Source organism: Heptranchias perlo, chromosome 25 (genome assembly GCF_035084215.1).
Source record: "Heptranchias perlo isolate sHepPer1 chromosome 25, sHepPer1.hap1, whole genome shotgun sequence".
NCBI lineage: Eukaryota > Metazoa > Chordata > Chondrichthyes > Hexanchiformes > Hexanchidae > Heptranchias > Heptranchias perlo.
Window position 1 is genome coordinate 28,172,888 of NC_090349.1, and position 23,284 is coordinate 28,196,171.

At 41.4% G+C, this 23,284-nt stretch overlaps 1 protein-coding gene across 2 annotated transcripts in view; it reads left to right on the forward strand.

Annotated features, from left to right (window-relative positions):
• LOC137342165 (cytosolic arginine sensor for mTORC1 subunit 2-like) overlaps positions 1–22,627 on the forward strand; it is a 52,691-nt gene extending 30,064 nt beyond the window's left edge. The window contains exons 3-9 of one of the 2 annotated variants that reach the window (XM_068005890.1): positions 5,802–5,995; positions 7,824–7,956; positions 9,075–9,198; positions 9,668–9,775; positions 11,185–11,267; positions 16,952–17,063; positions 19,425–19,510. In XM_068005890.1, coding sequence (XP_067861991.1) covers positions 5,802–5,995; positions 7,824–7,956; positions 9,075–9,198; positions 9,668–9,775; positions 11,185–11,267; positions 16,952–17,063; positions 19,425–19,428 — 758 coding nt within the window. In that variant the 3' untranslated portion in view covers positions 19,429–19,510. Of the gene's footprint in view, positions 1–5,801; positions 5,996–7,823; positions 7,957–9,074; positions 9,199–9,667; positions 9,776–11,184; positions 11,268–16,951; positions 17,064–19,424; positions 19,520–21,522 lie in introns of those variants that run through there. The other variant, XM_068005889.1, reaches the window with a different exon arrangement.
• The last annotated feature ends 657 nt before the right edge of the window (positions 22,628–23,284 follow it).

Here is a 23,284-nt window from a genome sequence, read left to right on the forward strand (position 1 = left end):
TAAATTTGAAGGTCAGTAAAATTCAATTTAAAAAGACCTAATTAATGTCTCCAAGACATTAATTGCTGCGATAACTACCCGCCTGCCTGAACTAATTAAGGTTCGGACTGTAGCGAGTAGGTTACTTGCACACATCCAAATGTACCTTTGTTAAACCCGGAAGTGGGCGCGTTGGGGCCAGGTTGCGGTTGCCCTCAATCAATTATTTTAACTGACCGCCTGCCCCCAACCCACCCGTTCTCGGGGGGGGGGGGGGTTAAAATTCCCCCCATGGTGTCTAGAACAGTGAGGTTTGCCTTTGGTAACTGACTGAAATTGGGTGAATGTAAGACATTCTTAAGATTGAGATTTCTAATGCAGCAAATTCTTGATGTCAGGCAGCCACATTGGACAGAGGCACACAGAGTGGACAGGGATGAAATGGCAGGCATATCTCTCCTTATGGCTGGCACTGACCGCAGCATTGGAAAACATTTGAAAGAAGGCTTCCCGTCTGTCCTTTTGGGCTCGGGTGTGGGCAGAGAAACTTTTTTATTGTGTGTGGGATGGGGGTGGGGAGAATTGCAGCACTGACTTCAGTCTGAATTGCAAGCTTTCTAGTGTCCTGTATTTGTTTGGCGAACAGTTGAAGTGAATTTGTAAATATTACTAAACTGCATATTGGACAGATTCAGGATGGAATGTTCTCCTACGTGGAGTCTTGCCATCTGGAAACAACAAATTGCAGCCTGTCTTGCTGGTTTTGTGAATTAGTACCTTACTAGATTTTGATATAATTTAATGACTTGGTCTTGAAGTAATCTACTTCTCACAGTAGGTAGATTCAAGCTCTCTTCCCTTGTTTTTCTTGGGACCCATTATTGTCCATAATGACCTGTGTCATACTTGTGAGAACATGCTTTAAGGGGACTGGTAAAGTCCCACACTCAGTAACCTCAGACTTCACTGCAACACCATTGGCACTGGATTGTCATGGGGCTTTGGGGATTAAATGATGTAGAGCACCAAATCATTTTAAATTGGTAATTGAAGGAATATATGTTACATCAGCACTTTCCGATACAGCAAGTAAAATACACAATTGTGTTTGCAATTCTCTCGGCGTGGGGACCATGTAACCTAGAGATCGACTTGAATAAATGTGTAATTTGAATATGTTCTGCATTAAGTGTTCTACACTGTGCTCTAGTTTGCTGCCTACAGGCTAACTAGTTGTAAATAAATCCGTTATCTAGACTCTGTACTTTAAAAGGCAAAGCATGGTCTTGGTCTCATCCAATAATTCTGAAACTAAGAACATACATTTACATTGTAATAAGAGCAATAAAAATGATGTAGTCCTTGGAAAGCTTTCCTTTCATTGAGAGTGAGCTGGTTAGTTGCAGCAAAAAATTATTTTCATTCATAGGAATAAAACAATGCTTCATGTATGAGATTTTAGTAATCTGTAGTAGCAATGATAAGAACATAGTCATTCAAAGCAAACAATTATAGCCCTCTATTCCCAGCTGAATTGGAAATTAATCTAATTTTAGTCATGTGTGGTACACTAGATGGCAGTACATGCCATAAGTTGATGACTTTCTAAGTATTAAGAGGTAATTTATTAAAACTGGATTGACTTTGTAAAAATTTGCAGCAGATTATGTGTTTGTAAAACACTTGTGATATTTTCACAAATATGATGCACAGATCTTCTATACATTAACATTCATTGAGTGGAAAATCTAGCCCATTATTTAAAACAGCACTTGGATGTGATATTGTGGGGATGAGATGCTGTCCGCCCAATGATCCAGACAGTGTGACTAAAATTTTGGTTATGATATCTTTGGCTTATTATTTAATCTCGTGAATTTTCCAATTCTGGCTTCACATCCACCTTTTTATCAACTTTCTAGATTTGCTTAAAAACACTCATTTTGTTTCCTCCTCCAATGACCCTCATAAAAAGAATCATTTTGTCCAATTAGAATAAATTGTTATTGGGATGTGGGTGTCACCGGGAAGGCAGCATTTATTTATTGCCCACAAATTACATTTATTTCAGTTTCACAATTTACCATGGTGGGATTTGGACTTTCAACCTCTGGAATGTTAGTCTAGTACCAAAACCACAAGGCTACTATAGCCATATGTATTTAATATAGAAAGAATATCTCAAGGCACTTCAGAAGCGTGATGAAAGTGGATGCTCAGCCAAAGGAGCAGGAGGGATGACCAACAGCTTGGTCAAAGAGGTATGTTTTAATGAGGGTCTTAACCGAGGAGGTAAAGGGTTTATGGAGGGAATGCCAGAGGAATTCTGGGACCCAGATAGCTGAAGGCACACCGCCAATGGTGGGGCAAGGGGAGTGGGGGAGGAGACATGAGGCCAGAGTCAGAGAAACAAAGTTTGGGGGGTGGGGGGGGGGAAATGTGGGTAGTAGGGCTGGAGGAGGTTAGAGATGGGGAGAGGCGAAGCCATGGAGGGATTTAAACACACTTTGTGTGCTTCTATATTCTTATACATCTAGATACAGTATTCAGCATAATTTTCAGACTTGCAGTCTGTGTATCTACTCATATATTGTTTCATTTTGTTTAACTTTGCTGTGGTTAGTACTTGTCAATTGTTCATCAGCTATTGCTCCACACGTCCATAAGCTGATCTCGTATCCTTATTATCCAGAATATATCTTTTTTTCTGCCCTATATCTAAACCAAAGCGGAACCCAGGGATCGCAACAGAGAACCCTTACTCTGTTCGTCAGCTATTAGAATGTATCATGTTAATTGTATGATTTTAAATTAGCGATTGTTAATTGTATTCAGGTGGTGGTTATCAATTGGGGACTCTCTAGTATCCTTTTTAAAGAAGAGCTTATCTAGGATGTGTGTGTGTAAGGGGAATCTCCGTGAATAAAGACTTGGAAGCAGCTAAAGACCTTTATCACATGGCTATCCAATTTTAACATCATGTGACACCAAGTCATTCTCCTCTCTCCAGAAAGCGGAGTAAAAATACACTCTCTTAACAGGCTTAGATGACTTAGTTAAGTAGAACAGGTAAATAAACAGTATAAAACCGTGAATTGTACACTTCACTACTCTCCTCGATACAAAAAATAATTAAGGTGACATTTTGCGTCTGTTTATAGGCTTTAAATCAGAAGCTAATTTCTTATGCTATGAAACATGCTGTAGCTTGTCTGCTGGCTGATACAAACTTAAGGAACAGAACCTTTCTACTGGCAGAAAGCTGAAAACTAACTGGCATAAAACCAATCCGACAGATCGTTCAACTTCTAAACTCCCTGCTCTTCCACACAGAGTACCAATACCTGCTGATTTTAAACATTATGCTTTTAATATTTTCTGCCACACAATTTATGACCGTTGTGAACGGCAAAGGCCCCAGGACTGATCCTTGGGGTATTCAACTGGTCACAGAATTATTAGAATTTCTCAGTACTGTTTGTTTCCTATTACTTTGTCTCTTTGTTTTCCATTTACAATATTAATTTATCCCAATAACTTCTATTGTAGCTGCAGGTCTCTTGTGAGATCCTTTATTAAATGTCTTTGACAATCATGATACATCATATCCAACAATTCTTAGACCCAGAAATTGTCCCATGAGATATTAGTATACAAAGCTTAACTGTGCTTGTCCGAAATTCCCCTCTCTGCTATGTTGGCAGAGATGTTAATCTATTTAACACCTCTGCTATAGTGGGCTTATTCTGTAGCTGTTCATTTGCTTATTTTCTGCCCTTTTAATTCCTTTTCTGGCTCTCCTTCCATTTTCCCCCTTCAAATCTTTTAGGGTATGCATGCAGATCAGATATGGCTCAATGACTCATGTATTGGAATGCAAGCTAATTAGAAGAACCAGTGATGCATAATTTATCTTTTACTACCCGTATAATGTTCAAATTCATGGTTGTGCATGGAGAAGAATTAGTCACCGCTCTGAAAGAACCCAACGGTTCATTCAGGTACTTTTATTGGATTGGAAATTAATAGAAAGGGAACATGCCTTTTATATTGCGCCTTTCACAACCTCAGGACGACCCAAAGTGCCTTACAGCCAATGAAGTGTTGTCGCTGTTGTAACGTAGAAAACACAGCAGCCAATTTGTGCATAGCAAGGTTTCACAAAAAGCAATGAGATAATGATCAGATAATTTGTTTTAGTGATGGTTGAGGGATAAATATTGACCAGGACATCAGGGAGAACGCTCCTGCTCTTCTTCGAAATAGAGCCATGGGATCCTTTACCTCCACCTGGGAGGGCAGACGAGGCCTCGGTTTAACATCTCATCCGAAAGACGGCACCTCTAACTGTGCAATTCTCCCTCAGTACTGTCGGCTTACATTTTGTACTCTAATCTCTGGTATGGGACTTGAACCCGCAACCACCTGAGTCAGAGTGCTATCAGCTGAGCCACAGTTGACATTTACAGAATTTTGCAATTTACAATATGCAGCATTGATGGCTTTTGATGTGTAAGAATATTTAGATGCCATTATCACATTTTTTATAAACATGATCAGGGTGATTCAGATACAATGACCCCACATATTCTGTAGGAATAAACAATCCACTCTTGATTCAAAGACACTTAATTCAAATTATCTCTTTTAGCACTAAATTCTTTTTGCTTTGTTATATACTTTGCTTAATTCAGATTATTGGGTAATTCAAACTTTTTAGTGCAAAAAGTTACTGAATTGTTCGATGTAGAGTGTAGTAATTTTTTATTTTGGTCATACCATTTGAAGTTAGTACTGAGCAGCTTTCAAATTTATTTTACTATAAATGTACAGAAACAGGCATGCCTCTTTCATCCAGATAAACATCTCACATACCATTATTGTTGCAGCTTTGTGCTAGGACTGGTTCTGAATTTGAAGACTTGTTTTTAGAAATTGAAACAGAGAAGAGTTACCAGGATGATTCTGAAACTTAGGATTTATTTTTCACTACAGGAGTGTAGCTAATAAGAGACCCATATGTCTTCCTCCACAGCGTGGACAAGCTCAGTTTCTAGGGGGATAAAATGTGGGTCTTCAGTTTCTGCTGGGGCGGTAAAGACAGCTGATTACAGTAATGTAAATGAGTGGGGGCTGTGGTCACCTCCTGAAACAGGATACGATCTTCAAACGGAAAGTAAAGATCTTAAAAGGGGTTTTCAGAATGTAACTCATTTCCATGGACGAAAGGATAGAGAGGGGACAGGAGCCAAGACTTTGTCTTGCGACAATTTGATATAGATATAAGCAAGTTATTGAATTTGGACTGTGGTCAAGGAAGAATTTATTTTTTCTTCAGAATGGCGGTTAGTGGAGTAGACTCCCAAACCAGACGAGTTCATTGATCAGTTCCTTTTAAAGAAGGAGCTGGATGAATATCTAATTGAGAATATTATTCAAGTTTATAAGAAGGATGTTGATCAAATAAATGAGGAAATATGGTTCCTGTGTTGCTGAGAGTATGGAAATGTCATCTGTGGAACGCAACTTATTAAAGATGAATGACGTAGGTTGTTGAGATGATTCTCTGATATTCCGAAGATTCCCTTCGGGGCAGAGATACGTTTCGCCAGGATTTATCTTGCAAATTTTACCAGTGGTTATTCACCAACTTAAGTTATTGAGTGGGTTGGAACTTTGTATATGATCTGTGGAAAGAAAAGTTTTTATGGTTGAATTACCATTTCTTCTTCCATATTATGTTCTGACTGTGCAAGGTTGAACTAGCCTGTACTGTTGGAAGCCTAAATATATATATTTTTTTCCTTCTCCCTTGGTTTCAGAATTGCCTCAAACGGACTATTTACAAGTGGCAGAAGCAACATGGCTGGCATTGAATGTTGTATCCAATGGTCATTCTTCTACCAGTTCTCAGACGATTGGAGTGACGAAGATAGCGAAATCAGTGATTGCTCCCCTAGCACAACATAATGTCTCTGTGTTCATGTTGTCGACCTACCAGACTGACTTCATATTGGTGAGAGTGCTCTCTATCTCTTTCTCAGTTTTGTACAGTATCCTACGGGAAGCAGTACTGAATATCATTTTAGGCGCATGCAAATGTGCGTTTGGCAAACCCATTTATTTACAAACAAGTGCTATGATTAAAATAGCATTGTAGTGTCTCTAGTGTACAGCATCATGGTGATGTGGTACATGAGGCATGGCAATGCTATTTAATGCATTGCTCTTGTTCCTTCTGAAATGAGAGGTTTACCAAACATTCTTTCATTAAACTGTACAGTGCCTTGTGTACTGTGTTTAGTTCTGGTCACCAAGAACCAAGGGAAACCCTAGGTGATTCCTAGCATCAAAGAATTGAGATATGAGCTGGAGAAACTGGGGCTCTTTTTAGCCTTGAAAGGAAGCAACTGGAGAAAGGAGCTTTTATACTTCAATAAGATATTTAAATGGCACAGATGAGGTCAATCTGGAGCCCTGCTTTAGAGTATGCCAAGATACTGGAACGAGGAACAGAGGTGAGAACTGATGAGAAGAAAATATAAGGCAGATGTCAGGGAGAACTTCCTCGTGCAAAGAATGATCAGAACTTGGAAGGGACTCCCTGGTAGAATAATGGAGGTGAAGACTTATTCAGGAGTCAGTTAAATGATGTGATGGGGCAAAGTAGGTCTCATATCTGGATGGATGAGTTAAGATGGGTTGAACAGCCTCCTTCATCTGTAACTATTTTGTGATCTTGTGTGGTGCTCCTTTTAGATACTGTAATACAGTTTTTGATGCAGTTTAATCATCATCCACTCGAACAACATGGCATTAAGCCAACTGATACAGGGATGATGCAATCTTGTACATATATTTGCATCAGATCTTCTTGTAAGGTGACGCAGATGTGATCATAAATATTGAATTCTATTATTCACTCATAAATCAAGTTATATTTTAGTTGCAAACTTATCTGAATGAATTGATTGATTTAAGACTGACCTGAAAAGTACTGCACACTTAATCAGGGCCTCCTAGCATTTTGTTGTAACCTAAAGTATGTTTTTTTTTAAACCAGCTCCTTTGTGTTTTGGGAGAGCACCTTTTAATGTCTGTGCTGAAGCTCCAATTATGCAATGGACAAGCTAATTACTATATAACCTGAGTATTGGTTGCACCGCAATCAGTACAGCACTTTTTTATAGAGGGTACTTCTATACAGGCAGAGCACAGTATGTTCATTTTAAAGGCACTTCTTGCCTCTTTTACAAAGACCAACCCACCAAAGTGAAACTGAGCAGAATTTAAGTACTTATGATCAAGTCAGGAACAACAAAATTAGGGCAGTTGGGTTGAGAATTTTGCTTTGAGCTCATTCTATAAGGACACATGACATACTCCACTACATATTGTAACCGTGAGAAACCCAGCATTTCACAAAACCGTTTTTTCTAGTAGTATTGATTTATTTTTGCTCAACGATGTTAATGCTAGTGAATTCATCACATTTTGTATCCAGTGTTGGCACCAAGCATTTTTGGGTCCATTATAGTTAAAGTATAGACCAGGAACAGAGCAAAGACCCCTGTCCACTGCTCAACAAGGTGTATAGGCCTCCAGCTTATAAGTGCATTGACTGCACCAATGACTATCCTTAAGGTGTGTCATCTAAGGGTGCAAAACTGATGACTTACTGTGACACTAGGTGATTTTATGCTGTGGGTTGACACTTACTAAGAGCTGGGCTGTGACTGTTAGCAAATTTACTTCACATAGGACCCCTAACACCTGTGTAAAGAGACTGCACTATTTTGTCTTCTGCTTGTGTATTTAATATCTTCTTTAATTTGTGCGCCCAGGTGCGGGAGAGTGACTTACCAGCAGTCATTCACACCCTGTCTGAAGAGTTCAGTATTTACAAGGAGGAAAATGGTGAATCTGTCCCTGTGGACAGTAACAATGTCACAAATGGCTTTATAAAACCCAAAACTGGTAAGATAAAATTGCTAGGTTAGAGTGTTCATAATTGTCATATTTCCACAAGAATAGAACTGGTGTTCCTCTCCACTTAACTCTCATTCCAAAACATAGCCTTTGTTTTTTTTTAAAAAAGAGGTTGTATTAAGTTAATGGAAACATGCATAGAGCATTAATTTATCCCCTCCCTCCACACCAGTATACAACATGACATTTAAAATAATTATATTTATGAAACCTGGTTTGTTTAGACTAGGCTAGTAAAGTTAATCCCATTTTAGGTAGTGTTCTGAGATGCTTGCACGAGTGCTCCTAGAATTCCTATTCCCCTTAGCAACAGTGTCTGGATGATAAATTTGATTGTAACCAGACTTGTATAAATTGACGGATTTGGCGTGAGCTGGACATTTCAACCCATTACTGTGCTCTGTGATAGACACATAAGGGTTAATTCAAAAACTCCCTCCCCATTTACATTTTTCTGTTTTTAAAATTGCTTTTTTCTTATCTTGGCCCTTTACATTCTATTTAGGCCTGATCAGATAAAAGGCTTAGAAAGATAGTCCTGCACTCATTCTTTGCACTTGAAAGACCATTCCCACAACTGGTAAATTCATAAATGTAGAATATATAATGTAAATACTATGAGCATGTATATTGCAACTAAGAATTCTTGAAGGATGTTCCATCTCTACTGCAGGCATCGGTATCAGTGACAGCTTTACTTAATTTCTGGAACTATTTGTGTTTAAGGGAGGGCAAGCTAGGCAAACACAAAGGACTTTTGTTTCATACAATTGGGCTTTATTCTAAACTTAGTTTACTCCCACAGGGACATCTGCAATGTAATTTAAATTAAATGGTCATTGAAATTTGCTGGAAGCTGAAGCTTATTAGAAGAAAAAATAACTTGTGTTTAAAGAATGTTTTTTTAAAAGTGATTTTGACAGAACAAGTGTCAAGATGTAAAAGCATTAACCCTTGTTGGTCATAAAAGGAGAAATGGAAGGGGAAAGCTAAAGTAGCTGCTTATTTTAATGATTATTAGAGGCCAGAGAAGACAAAGGGTTCATAGTCTGTTCTTGGGAGTGAGCTCCTAACCAGAACCCTAACTACACTATTCTCTGTTACAGCTGCCTGCCCCACAGTTCATCCAGTGATAAGTCCCAAGAATCAGTTCTGTGTAATGAGCTTGGACCCAGATACTCTTCCCGCTATTGCCACTATTCTCATGGATGTAATGTTCTACTCTGCAAGGTATAGATCCCCTGATAAATCCCTTGATATATGGTACTTAATAATTGCTTTCTGTAATACTCAAACTGGGAGTCCATTGTACTTGGGCCTTTTTTAAAGTAAATGTGATGGGCTGAATGACTGCCTTCTGTGCTGTAATTTCTGTAATTCTATTTTCGCTCTTTTATTAGAAGTTACAGGTAAGCGTATTCAGTTAAGTAAAGTAAATATGGCTTTTGCTCAATCTTCTGTGTAACATTTTGCATGGCCTACCAAATTTCACCACGTGACCTGAAATAGTTAACGTGGGGAATCTTCAATTAAACGTCAGTCCTTTTTCCTTACAATATCCTGACGTGAATAAAATAATATGAGAAGAGCTGAATGAGCTGCACCTGTGTTTGATTTGTAATGTAAAAGATTTAAATAAATATATTTGTGTTTGTTTGACAAAAGGAAAGGCTGAAGTTTGTCTACCCTTCTGTTGCAGTTTGAAGGCTCGATCTGCTGATCAGGATCTTGATTACATCCGTTTCTTTTCTTTTTCCTTGATTGATGGCTATATTTCAATTGTAGTGGACACGCAGACACAGAAGAGGTTAGTTTACTGAACCTCTTTTACGACAATTTTGTTACAGTACAGATTTGGAGATGTTTTGTATTGTAAATGCTACGATTTGTCATTTCATGCCATTTGACCAGGTTTTTTTTTTAAACATTGCATTGGGATGATCCAAAAGAGGGAGTGAACATTTCAGTTTGGGTTAATTTTAATCTGCCTTGTAAGTGTGGCAGCAAATGATTACTGAGATTGTGCTGGTTCAAACAGCCCTAGATGAAACTGGTTTTCTGCTATTCGTTCTCTCATTGAACATAGGATCATAGTGCACAGAAGGAGGCGATTTGGCCCATCATGCCTGTGCCAGCTCTTTGAAAGAGCTGTCCAATTAATTCCATCCACCTGCACTTTCCCTATAGCCCTGAAAATTTTACCTTTTCAAGTATGTATCCAATTCCCTTTTGAAAGTTACTATTGAATCTGCTTCCTCCACCCTCTCAGGCAGTGCATTCAGATGATAACAACTCACTGTGCAAAAGAATTTCTCCTCCTCCTCTTTCCCCCCCCCCCCCCCCCCCCGCCCCCTGGTTCTTTTGCCAATTATCTTAAATTTGTGTTCTCTGGTTACTACGCCCGCCCACCACCCCCCACCCCCCCCCCCCCCCGCCCCCCTGCCAGTGGAAACAATTTCTCCTAATTCATCAAAACCCTTCATAATTTTGAACAGCTCTATTAAATCTCTCCTTAACTTTCTCTGCTCAAAAGAGAACAATCCCAGTTCTCTAGTCTCTCCATCTAACTGAAGTCTTTCATCCCTAGTATCATTTTAGTAAATTTCTTCTGCACCCTCTCCAAAGCCTTGGCATCCTTCTCCGAATTGGACACAATACTCCAGCTGAGACCTAATCAGAGATTTACAAAGGTTTAGCATAACTTCCTTGCAGCTTCAGTTGGCCCATTATACAGGGGTAGATAACTTGATCAGCTTCTACTAGCGGATGAGTTTAAAAGCAATGGTCAGTATTTCAACCAGTCCTGGTTACATGTAGCAACAAAGTTTTCCCCCCCACCCCCACCCCCCCCGCCCCCCCCCGCCCCAAACTGCTGTCTGTACACCATCCATTCTTTCAAGGGGTTTAGATTAATGTGCTAGCAACATCTGCTTTGGGCTGAATGGCCTTTTCCCATCATTGGCTTTTCATGTGTGCTGAGGTTGGGGTGTATAGAGGACAGCACACCAGGGTCGAATAATGCAGAATGTAAGGATGCATGAGTATTTGATACTTCAGCTTGATTATCTTTGAGGATTATTTATTTTTATGCTGAGCTTTCCCTCGTGTGATTTGAGTGGTTGAGGTCAATGACATGGACTGATGGCCTTTTTGGGCCAAATGGGCCCTTTTATCATTCCATGTTTTCACTTGACCACCTGCTTCCTCTCTCAACAGATTCCCCAGCAACCTGCTGCTCACAAGTGCTTCGAGTGAGCTATGGAGGATGGTGCGAATAGGTGGGCAGCCCCTGGGATTTGGTAAGTATGAATGTCTGTTGTCTTTTCACTAGTTGGATAGGAGTTGAAAAGTCTTGAGATTTGACGGGATACTGAACCTGGTTTTAATATTCCTACAATGTGCCACTGAGTAAATAGGTCTTGTGCATAGATGCAATAATTTTCAGAGTGCGTTACAAGCTGAAGACAGCCTTTAGTATAGAATCTTGCAGGACAGAAGGAGCCCATTTGGCCCATCGTGCCTATGCCGGCTCTGAAAGAGCTATCTAATTAGTCCCACTCTCCTGCTCTTTCTCCATAACCCTGGAATGTTCTCCCCTTCAAGTATTTATGCAGTTCCTTTTTGAAAGTTACTATTGAATCTGCTTCCACTACCCTTTCAGGCAGTGCATTCCAGATCATAATAACTTGCTGCATAAAAAAAATCTAATTTCACCTCTGGCTCTTTTGCCAATTATCTTAAATCTCTGTCCTCTGGTTACTGGCCCTGCTGCCAGTGGAAACAATTACTCCGTACTTATTTTTTATCAAAACCCTTCATGGACACTTGAAGTACTTGAACAAAAATTAAACACTTTTCTCTAAAGAATGTACCAAAAATAGAGTTGGAATGAAAGATTTTTTTTTTGGAAAGAATGTAAGCTCCAAATTAGGTACATTTAGCGAATGCATTCTGTAATCGGGTTTAATGGAATGAAGATATGCAGGGGTGGTACTCTGGTCTATAGGACCAATTTTACAAAATGATACTCCTGACACCAAGCTTCATTGCCAGGCACATATCTCCTGTCTTGTCTGTCACCTTGTTTTTCTTGGTGAACCTTAAGATTAGCTGTCCTTTTTTTTTTCATGTTGGCTTCAGATTTCAGCAACTGAATTGTATTTTGTAACTTTGCAGATAGGTCAATAATATTCATAAAAACTTTGCAATGTCAGGGGATACAGTTGATTATGCACATGCATAAGAATGTAGGCAGGGTAGTAGTGCTAATGAACACACGCATGCACACCTGGAGTCATGAGTTCAAATCCCGCCACGGCAGCTGGGGAATTTAAATTCAATTAATTAAATAAAAATCTGGAATTAAAATACTAGTATCAGTCATGGTGGCCATGAAACTACCGGATTGTCGTAAAAACCCATCTGGTTCACTAATGCCCTTTAGGGGAGGAAACCTGCTGTCCTTACCCAGTCTGGCCTACATGTGACTCCAGACCCACAGCAAAGTGGTTGATTCTTAATTGCCCTCTGAAATGGCCTAGCAAGCCACTCAGTTGTAAAATCTCACTGAAAAAAGTCACAATAAGAATAAAACCGGACGGACCACCCGGCATCGGACCACTAGGCACCGGACACGACAAAGCAAACCAAGCCCAGTCGACCCTGCAAAGTCCTCCTCACGAACATCTGGGGACTTGTTCCAAAATTGGGAGAGCTGTCCCACAGACTAGTCAAGCAACAGCCTGACATAGCCATACTCACAGAATCATACCTTTCAGCCAACATCCCAGACTCCTCCATCACCATCCCTGGGTATGTCCTGTCCCACCGGCAGGACAGACCCACCAGAGGTGGCGGTACAGTGATATACAGTCAGGAGGGAGTGGCCCTGGGAGTCCTCAACATTGACTCTGGACCTCATGAAATCTCATTGCATCAGGTCAAACATGGGCAAGGAAACCTACTGCTGATTACCACCTACCGTCCTCCCTCAGCTGATGAATCAGTCCTTCTCCATGTTGAACACCACTTGGAGGAAGCACTGAGGGTAGCAAGGGCACAGAATGTACTCTTGGTGATGGACATTGGAGTCCCCCACCCAGAGTGCCTTGGTAGCCACTGACCGAGCTGGCTGAGTCCTGAAGGACATAGCAGCCAGACTGGGCCTGCGGCAGGTGGTGAGCGAACCAACACGAAGGAAAAACTTACTTGACCTCGTCGTCACCAATCTACCTGTCGCAAATGCATCTGTCCATGACAGTATTGGTAGGAGTGACCACCGCACAGTCCTTGTAGAGACGAAGTCCCGTCTTCGCACTGAGGACACCATCCAATGTGTTGTGTGGCACTACCACCGTGCTAAATGGGATAGATTCAGAACACATCTAGCACCTCAAAACTGGTCATCCATGAGGTGCTGTGGGCCATCAGCAGCAGCAGAATTGTATTCCAGCACAATCTGTAACCTCATGGCTCGGCATGTTCCTCACTCTACCATCACCAACAAACCAGGGGATCAACCCTGGTTCAATGAGGAGTGTAGAAGAGCATGCCAGGAGCAGCACCAGGCGTACCGAAAAATGAGGTGCCAACCTGGTGAAGCTACAACTCAGGACTGCATGCATGCTAAACAGCGGAAGTAACATGCTATAAACAGAGCTAAGCGATTCCACAACCACCGGATCAGATCAAAGCTCTGCAGTCCTGCCACATCCAGTCGTGAATGGTGGTGGACAATTAAACAACTAACGGGAGGAGGAGGAGGCTCTGCAAACATCCCCATCCTCAATGATGGTGGAATCCAGCACGTGAGTGCAAAAGACAAGGCTGAAGCGTTTGCAACCATCTTCAGCCAGAAGTGCCGAGTGGATGATCCATCTCGGCCTCCTCCCGATATCCCCACCATCACAGAAGCCAGTCTTCAGCCAATTCTATTCACTCCACGTGATATCAAGAAACGGCTGAATGCACTGGATACAGCAAAGGCTATGGGCCCCGACAACATCCCAGCTGTAGTGCTGAAGACTTGTGCTCCAGAACTAGCTGCGCCTCTAGCCAAGCTGTTCCAGTACAGCTACAACACTGGCAAATACCAGACAATGTGGAAAATTGCCCAGGTATGTCCTGTCCACAAAAGCAAGACAAATCCAATCCGGCCAATTACCGCCCCATCAGTCTACTCTCAATCGTCAGCAAAGTGATGGAAGGTTTCGTCGACAGTGCTATCAAGCGGCACTTACTCACCAATAACCTGCTCACCGATGCTCAGTTTGGGTTCCGCCAAGACCACTCTGCTCCAGACCTCGTTACAGCCTTGGTCCAAATGTGGACAAAAGAGCTGAATTCCAGAGGTGAGGTGAGAGTGACAGCCGTTGACATCAAGGTGGTATTTGACCGAGTGTGGTACCAAGGAACCCTAGTAAAATTGAAGTCAATGGGAATCGGGGAAAACTCTCCAGTGGCTGGAGTCATACCTAGCACAAAGGAAGATGGTAGTGGTTGTTGGAGGCCAATCATCTCAGCCCAAGGGCATTGCTGCAGGCGTTCCTCAGGGCAGTGTCCTAGGCCCAACCATCTTCAGCTGCTTCATCAATGACCTTCCCTCCATCATAAGGTCAGAAATGGGGATGTTCGCTGATGATTGCACAGTGTTCAGTTCCATTCGCAACCCCTCAAATAATGAAGCAGTCCGAGCCCGCATGCACCAAGACCAGGCTTGGGCTGATAAGTGGCAAGTAACATTCATGCCAGAAAAGTGCCGGGCAATGACCATCTCCAACAAGAGAGAGTCTAACCACCTCCCCTTGACATTCAACGGCATTACCATCGCCAAATCCCCCACCGTCAACATCCTGGGGGTCACCATTGACCAGAAACTTAACTGGACCAGCCATATAAATACTGTGGCTACAAGAGCAGGTCAGAGGCTGGGTATTCTGTGGCGAGTGACTCACCTCCTGACTCCCCAAAGCCTTTCCACCATCTACAAGGTACAAGTCAGGAGTGTGATGGAATACTCTCCACTTGCTTGGATGAGTACAGCTCCAACAACACTCAAGAAGCTCGACACCATCCAGGACAAAGCAGCCCGCTTGATTGGCACCCCATCCACCACCCTAAACATTCACTCCCTTCACCACCGGCGCACTGTGGCTGCAGTGTACATCATCCACAGGATGCAGTGCAGCAACTCGCCAAGGCTGCTTCGACAGCACCTCCCATACCCGCGACCTCTACCACCTAGAAGGACAAGAGCAGCAGGCACGTGGGAACCACACCACCTGCACGTTCCCCTCCAAGTTACACACCATCCCGACTTGGAAATATATCTCCGTTCCTTCATCGTCACTGGGTCAAAATCCTGGAACTCCCTTCCTAACAGCACTGTGGGAGAACCGTCACCACACAGACTGCAGCGGTTCAAGAAGGTGGCTCACCACCACCTTCTCGAGGGCAATTCGGGATGGGCAATAAATGCTGGCTTTGCCAGCGACACCCACATCCTATGAATGAACTAAAAAAAACACACACACATTCTCTCTGATGTCATGTCCATGTCCTCTTATACTGTTACTACTGTAGAGCACGGCACTGGACTGTCTAATTTTATGAGCTGCAGTAGTACCACCGTTTTTCATGCGTTCCTTTCGAAGTGCACAGTATTTGTTTTGGAACCGGATGTAAAAGTTAAGAAATAAACAAACCGTGGGGCCTTGGACGGAACTTATAAACAATAACCAGACTGAAAATCAGCAACGTACAGATAATGCATTGCAACGTCACAGGCTGTTGTGTCCAGTGGCTCCGACTAAATGTCCTACATTGGTCTTCATAGCGATCAGAGGAGCCACTGCCTAGGATTTAGCCACTTGTTGAATTTTAACTATCACCTGTGTCACAGAGAAGTATACTGGAGCCACTTAACTGGCAATTTTGAATAACAATTCAAGGTATAATTAATTAAAATACTTAAATATTCTGCAGCTGAAAATTATTGCTTTTCCAGAACAGTAAACAATGTTGGAACATACAGTAAAATGGTTTGTTGCAGTGTTCTAAGGAACCAAGTCGAGAGATGAAACGAATAGAGAATGCAGACATAACTGGTTACTATAGCAATTGGTGAGCAAACACTTGTAGGTATTCATGAGTATCTTTTAGCATCTGTTGGATCAGCTGCATGTTCTTTGTGGGTTTCCTTTTAATGTGCAATGTCCGATTGTGCCAAACTTTACAGTAGCTATAGCTCACTAGAAAATGTTGTAAAAACAACTACACTGGCAGTATGGAAGAATTAGGTGAATCCAGCAGCTTCAGGCACAAGCTAACTCCTGCCCTCTTGCTGCAAAGTGCAGCATAGCAGGTTTAGCAAATGTGTAACATACACATGGTTGGGAGCCTTTTAATTCCATACCTTTTTATTTAAAAGATGTCTGTTCACTCATTCTACTAAATGTAATGGTTTGCTTTTTTAGCAACACTAAAGTTAAATGAGGAGGAAAGTTATTGATTGGACTAGCAATATTGTAAATTGATCAGCTTTTATTTACCTATGTCATTGCTGCAAAGGCTTCTAACTGTTCATAGGAAGCAAATGTAGGCTAGTGATTGGGGAACATGTGCAGTTGCTTTTACTATTTTTTAGTTTTATTTTTTAAATCGCACAAACTCACAATCTTTGTTTTTAGGAGCTAGATTTACAAGAAAGTGGTCCTTGTAAATGTACTGTTCAAGTAAATTCTTGGTATCCTATTAAACCATATTTAAATACTTTTTCTTTCAATTTGGAGAGGAATATGAGAAATTCAGTATCGGCTTGAAGATGGGGCAAGTTCTGCAACAAAAGTCGATTAGGCTCAGTGGTAGCACTCTCTCCTCCTGCGTCATAAAGTTGTGGGATCAAGCCCCGTTCCAGGACTTGAACGCATGATCCCGGCTGACACGTCAGTACAGTGCTGAGGGAGTGTTGTGTTGTCTTTCATAGGAGATGTTAAAGGAGGCCACATGCGCAGTTCAAGCCACTGTCGAGGAAGAGTACAGAGTTCTCCTGGTATTTTGGACAACATTCATTCCTTTACCAACATCACCAAAACAGAGTAACTGATCATTCATCTCTGTGCTGTTTGTGGGCCTTTCCTTTGTGCTGTGTTTGCCTGTGTAACAACAGTAACACCCTTTCAAAATTCATTCTTTGGCTCTAAAGTGCTTTGGGATGTCCTGAGAAAATGAAAGGAACTGTGTAAATTCCAGTTTTATAGTACTATCATCAACAGCTTGCATTTATATAGCTTCTTCAACGTAGAAAACGTCCCAAAGCGCTTCAAGGGGGCATAAGAAAAAATGGACACCGAGCTAAAGATGGAGGTATTGGGAGGGGTGACTAAAAGCTTGATCAAGGAGGTGGGCTTTCAGGAGGGTCTTAATGGAGCAGAGAGAGGTACAGGGGTTTAAGGGGACTAGCAGCCAATGCTAGTGCATCTGTCTTATTTTTATTTACTAATCAAAACTGCAATTAGCCACATCTGAATTCCCTGTTATCCAATACATTAGATGCAAGGCACATGTGGCTAACACTGGTGTAGTTGACTGTGTGAAAGGCTGCAGGGAGGTCAAGCATATTGAGGAAGGATACTGTACCACGGTCACAATCACAGAGCATGTAATTTGTGACTTTGCTTAGGGCTGTTTTGGTGCTGTGGCAGGGGGCTGAAACCTGAGTAGTGAGATTGTAATGGAGTTCTGGGCGTTGTGGCAAAGAAGAGTAAAGATTTGGGAGGCGACAAGATATTCAAGGACTTTGGAGAGGAAAGGGCAGTTGGTGATGGGGTGGTCATTTGCTAGGTTTGAGGGGTCAAGCATGGGCTTTTTGAGGAGGTGGTGATGATGGCAGTTTTGAAAGGGAGAGGGAAGACTCTAGGCCAAATGAAGATTCCATTCTCATTTTATCCAAAGATGGAAGAAAGTACTCAATGCCTGTAATATAAGAGAGAATTTCAGTAAACCAACGTTTGCCCCAGACCTACAAAATAAAATCAGAATGTTGATCATCTCAGGAAAGAGAGAACCATTTACAATGCCAACTAGCATGGGGGCCAGGAAGGGGATTTGGGGTGGGGGGTGGGCAGGAGTTTAGTGGGAATGGAGCTAAGGCAGCAGGAGGTGGGTCTCATGGACGACATGAGCTCAGAGAGGGAATATGGGGAGATCGGGCAGAAACTAGAGAGATACACAGGTTCAGGGCTAGGGCAAGGGGGAGTGTGTGGAGTAGTGGGTGGTTTTGGTGGAGAGTGTGGCCCAGCCAGATCTGGTGATAGGTAGCTAAATCTTAAATTTGTTCAATGCCACCCATTGAGCAACACAATCGAGTACACTACAATCAATTCAGACAACCTCTTAAAGTCCTGGTTTCCATTTCCATTTAATTAATACTTTGGTCTGTTTTAATGTCTGTGTCAATGTACAAATTCCAGATTCACTGTATGCTTAGAGGAAAAAATAGTGTGTAATTGACATGGAGCGATGATTTCAATGGATTGTGAATGCAGGTCTGAGACAATAACAAACTGTAATAGCCCTAGTTGACTAATGGCTGTTGCTCATTTATGAGCTAGTTTTTTTTTTGTCTGTTGACTATGAATGGTTGAAAAATATAAATGGATATCTTTCATAGTGAATGTTTAGCAGATTGTGATTCTTTTCCTTTTTTTAATATGTGCTGCTGTGTAATGGGATTACAGTTTCATTTATTTGCTTGCAAACAGTTTACATTCCAAGCATCTACATGCCAAATTTCCCTTTTGTATGGCATTTTATGATTGAGACAGAAATTGCACAAAATCAAAGATCGGCATCCAAGATTTTGTTCTGTTTTTGATGCTTTTTATCGGTCCATCAGTTATCCCTCGCCCTTTGAATAAAGAGAGAACCAGACCGTAATTGCTCATACTCAAGAAAAAAAGTACAACATTGTAACCCAAGTAGATTCTGTATCTTCTGATCTCTTCCATTTTAGGCCTGATTTTAGAAGTTTGTGATGCCATCCTGGGTCTATCTTCATGCTATCTTAAGTACAAATTTAATCTGTGCAGTAAGGCGTGTAGCTGCTGATGTTGAGATCTCTACATAAAAAGCAACCAATGATCTTTTCTGTTCAGTAGTTTGTTCAACTTAAATGTCAAATGAAACTCCCTCAACTATCGGCTCTTCACTTGTCCATGTGAGAAGATGACACCACTGTATATCATTTTTACCAAACGCTGGAGTTGAGATTACAAGTCATTTACAGGGTTTAGGTTGGTGGAGGAGCCATCCAAATGGTAGTGAAATGCAGTGAACATAGTTTTTAAAAACCACTTCATTAAGTCTGTTGTCAGTGAGCTGCGATACAGTGATGTCAATTGTTTGATCTAAATGTTTTCTTATCTGTAAACCCTGATTGTTTTAATCTGTCTCTTCAGATGAATGCGGGATTGTTGCACAGATCTCTGAGCCTCTTGCAAATGCTGACATTTCCGCTTACTACATCAGCACCTTCAATTTTGACCATGCGCTGGTAAAAGTCTGTTTCTCTTTATGTATTTATGTATCGACTGCTATATCTGGTGCCAGTTTTTTTTTAAAGATAATGGACATTGTAGCATATCAGTTCAAGATAGATCAATGAATGGAGAAAGGCGGAAGAGGTTTTTGTCAAACAGCAGGTGGAACTTAGTGGCTTTTCATGATTTATTTAGTGTCTGGGCTATAGGATTTCTTTTACTGCTTGCATTCTGTGATGGGCTCTGAACCTGCTCCTGGGAGTGGCAAAGGAACCTTTTGTCTGAGAGAGACTTGGCACTTGAGGCTTTCCTTCAGAAAACTGAAAACATGTTGCTGAGAAGAAGAATGAGCCATTGGGCAATGTGGGGCTGGGTAGTGATGGGAGGATGAGACTCTGTCCTGGGGGAGGAAGAATTTATTCACACAAACTAGTGGAAAACAAAGTTCTTGGGGAGGAGGAGAGAAGGTTAAAATCTTGTCATTTCAGGCTAAAATCCTAACTATTCAATATATCCTTCCCCATTCCCCCCCCCCCACCATATTAGTGTAATTTATGTTAGTGTTAAGACAGATATAAAGCAATCGTGGAATAATCGATGGCAGGGTATAAATCCTTTGTGGATTCTCCCAGCTTTCCTATAACTGAAGCTCTGCCCCTGCAGTGCAATAATATAATCATTCCATATTACATAGGATTCTGTTACATAACTACATTCTATGTAATATTTAAAGAGCGCTACCTTTATGTTATGATGTCTAAACCATTCTCCTTTATGGCTTATAATTCCTAGGCTTGCAACAGGAGAGCTTCCTCCAGTCCATGTGCAAGATCCAGGGCTAAGCTGTCTGGAGGATTTGTGGGACTAGGGGAAGTAGTGGCAGAAAGTGAGGCTTCCAGCTTACCCGACCTGACACTGAGAACCCTGGAAGTCACAGCAACAACAACATACGAACGTTTGAACTTACAAAAATGACGGGCAGGAAAAGACCATCTGGTCCATAAGGCCTGCCCCACACAATCATGATGCCTGAATCATCATGATTAGATACCCCCAGCAGCCATGTAATCTCCTGGGAGAGGCAAAAAAAAATCAGATTAAAAAAAAACCCCAAGGCGAATTAGGGGGGGAAAAAGTGGAAAATTCCTCCACAACCCCCTTAGGCAGATGAAAACTAGTCAAGGAGACCACATTGACTATGTTTCTATGACCTGGTACTTCACCTAACTTTTATGAGGTGTAATCTCTGCCCCAGATAGGAACTGGTCCAGCTCTCTTTTGAAGGTTTGCAGAGTGAGTACTCGCCCCAGAAGCCGGCAACATGCTCCGATAGGTCTAATATCCTCTAGGAAAAGAAGAACCAGCTAACAGCTAATCTAACCTAGCCCCTACCCTTGCATAACATCTAGGCATGACCCCAATCTATTACATAATCTTATCAATATGAATACACAATCTAGTCCTTTAACACTTTTATATACCTCTATCAAATCACCCCTAAGTCCATGCACCTCTAAAGTGAATAGACCAATCTTTTTAAGTCTCTCATTTATGTGCATTTATATACCGTCTTTAATGTAAATGAAAATCTCATGGTACTTAAGAGGTATGAGAAAAAATAATAGACGCTGAGACAAAAAAAGGAGTTATTGGGAGGTGTGACCAGCAACTTGTCAAAGAGGTGAGTCTTAAGGATGGAAAGGCAGGTGGAGAGGCAGAAAGTTTAGCTAAAGAATTCCAGAGCATGGGGCAGACTGACACTAGTGATGGGACAAGGTGGGAGGGGAAGTTTGTACAAGAGGCAGGAGTTAAGAGGAAAATCGTATATTTTTGGATGCAAGCACTTTTTTAACTGAAGATGATACCCCTGCATTGGTTGGAACCTGGTGGCTCGGCACTTGAGGAATAGTCAAGGTGTGGGGTTTTGCTTAGGAAGAGGTATCTTTATAAAAATGAAAACATTTGAATTCTTTTTGTTTGGGCAGATTAGTCAGCTTATTTTTTCTTTCCCCCTCAGGTGCCTGAAGAAGATATTGATAGCGTTATCACAATGCTGCAGAGACGTCAGAATGGTGAAAGATAGCAGAGATCTGCTGACTTTATATTCACAATGGTTTCATCCATCAAGTTGATGTGTAAACTTTGAAGACCAGGAATTGTTATCTTCAAGATGCCTGTGCTGTCAGCATAAAACAGACATTTAGGCCTCTGGTTTTCTACAATATTTAGTAGTTAAACAGTTTACTTAGAATAAGATTAGCTAATTTTCTTCAGGAAATTCAGTTGAATTCTGTTTACTACTTCAATTGATTGAACTCTTGCACACAGTCGTGAAACTTTGTATCACTGTTTTACACTTACACCTTTAATGTGTGGAATGTCCTTCAAAAGTGCCCCGTTTGCTACTTAAGGGTAAACTGAATATAGTGTATGAAGTAGTTAAAAGGCCATGTAATGCAGGTAAGGCAGGCAATGAGCCTTAAAATGTTTGAGCTGTTACGAGCATCCGACCCGGGGTCTTCTAGAAACTAAGGCTGAAGAAAAATGAAGGAGGTGGGAGGAAAGAGACTTTAGGTCTAATCAACCCTCTGTTATATTATTGGAATTAGTTTATGGATGATTTTTCAGCCTGAAGTATGGCTCAATGAACTATATTGTTCTTTAATTTTCCATGAAAGTCTTATTTAATTATACTTAGTTTCTAAGTATTTTCATATGCTTGCAGTTATAATCCTCCAAGATATGTATTGTATTTAAGTGGTGCTGCTACTCTTCCACTACAACAAGCTTCCTTATTCTCAGGAGGCAAGAGAGATGAAAGTGAGGAGTTTGGAGTAAGGAAACTGTCATTTTGCAGTAATTTCATCATCTAAATGTTAATGTCTAAGATTTTATTCATGAAACCTTCGACAGGTGCTTTAGTCGCATGGTAACCAGAGTGTGCTGATGTCTGATATAAGCTTAAAGTTCGTTTTTTTTTGGTTCAGGAACTGATCCAGTGCTGGGCCCTGTAGCTGTGATGTTAAGTGTTGGACAGGCCTCTGGTTGCTAGTTGTAAAATGTAAATTGATTTTTGGGATTGCTTAAATGTTATTAAAATATGAATTAATTTACAAAAAAAATGGTGCGTGCGTGTGTTCGTCCAGAAAATGGAAAAGTGTACCATTTAAAGGAGTAGGTAGCTGGGTCTGGGTGTGACAAGTACTTTCAATGTTAGGTGCTCCTTGATCTAGTCCTTCTCCCTTTTTCCTACTCTCCCCACCCCCCACCCCCTATTTTCTTCGCTTTCTGAAGGAAGCTGCTCAATTGTCACCAATTACGGGAGTGTCGGTGGGCACCTCTGAGCAGATCATCACCCTTTTCCAGTGTTGGATGATTTGGAGGGTGTCTGATAATAGAAAACTGAGCGCAGGCAAAGTACACTATCTCATTCATCCAAACCTGATCTATCCTGACTGACGGTCCCTCCCTGGCATTCAGGCTGGAAAGGATCCTCCTGTCCCTGAGCATGGCTGAGTGGCTCCTTGTAGAGGGGGAGAGCCACAATGTTGGGTGTTCACAGGGAGGAAAAGATGCTAAATGTTACCAACAAAGTAGAAATAATTAACTTGCGTTCTCTAGATTTGAAGAGGGAGACCATTTTCTTATCATTGAAAGTTCACCTCCCTTCACCCCAACTGCATTTCTGCTTTCAGTGACTGGTGATATTGGGCATAATGAAATATGTAGTTTCATAATACAATTCCATTGAATTAAAGCATAAAGCAATGAACTTTCTG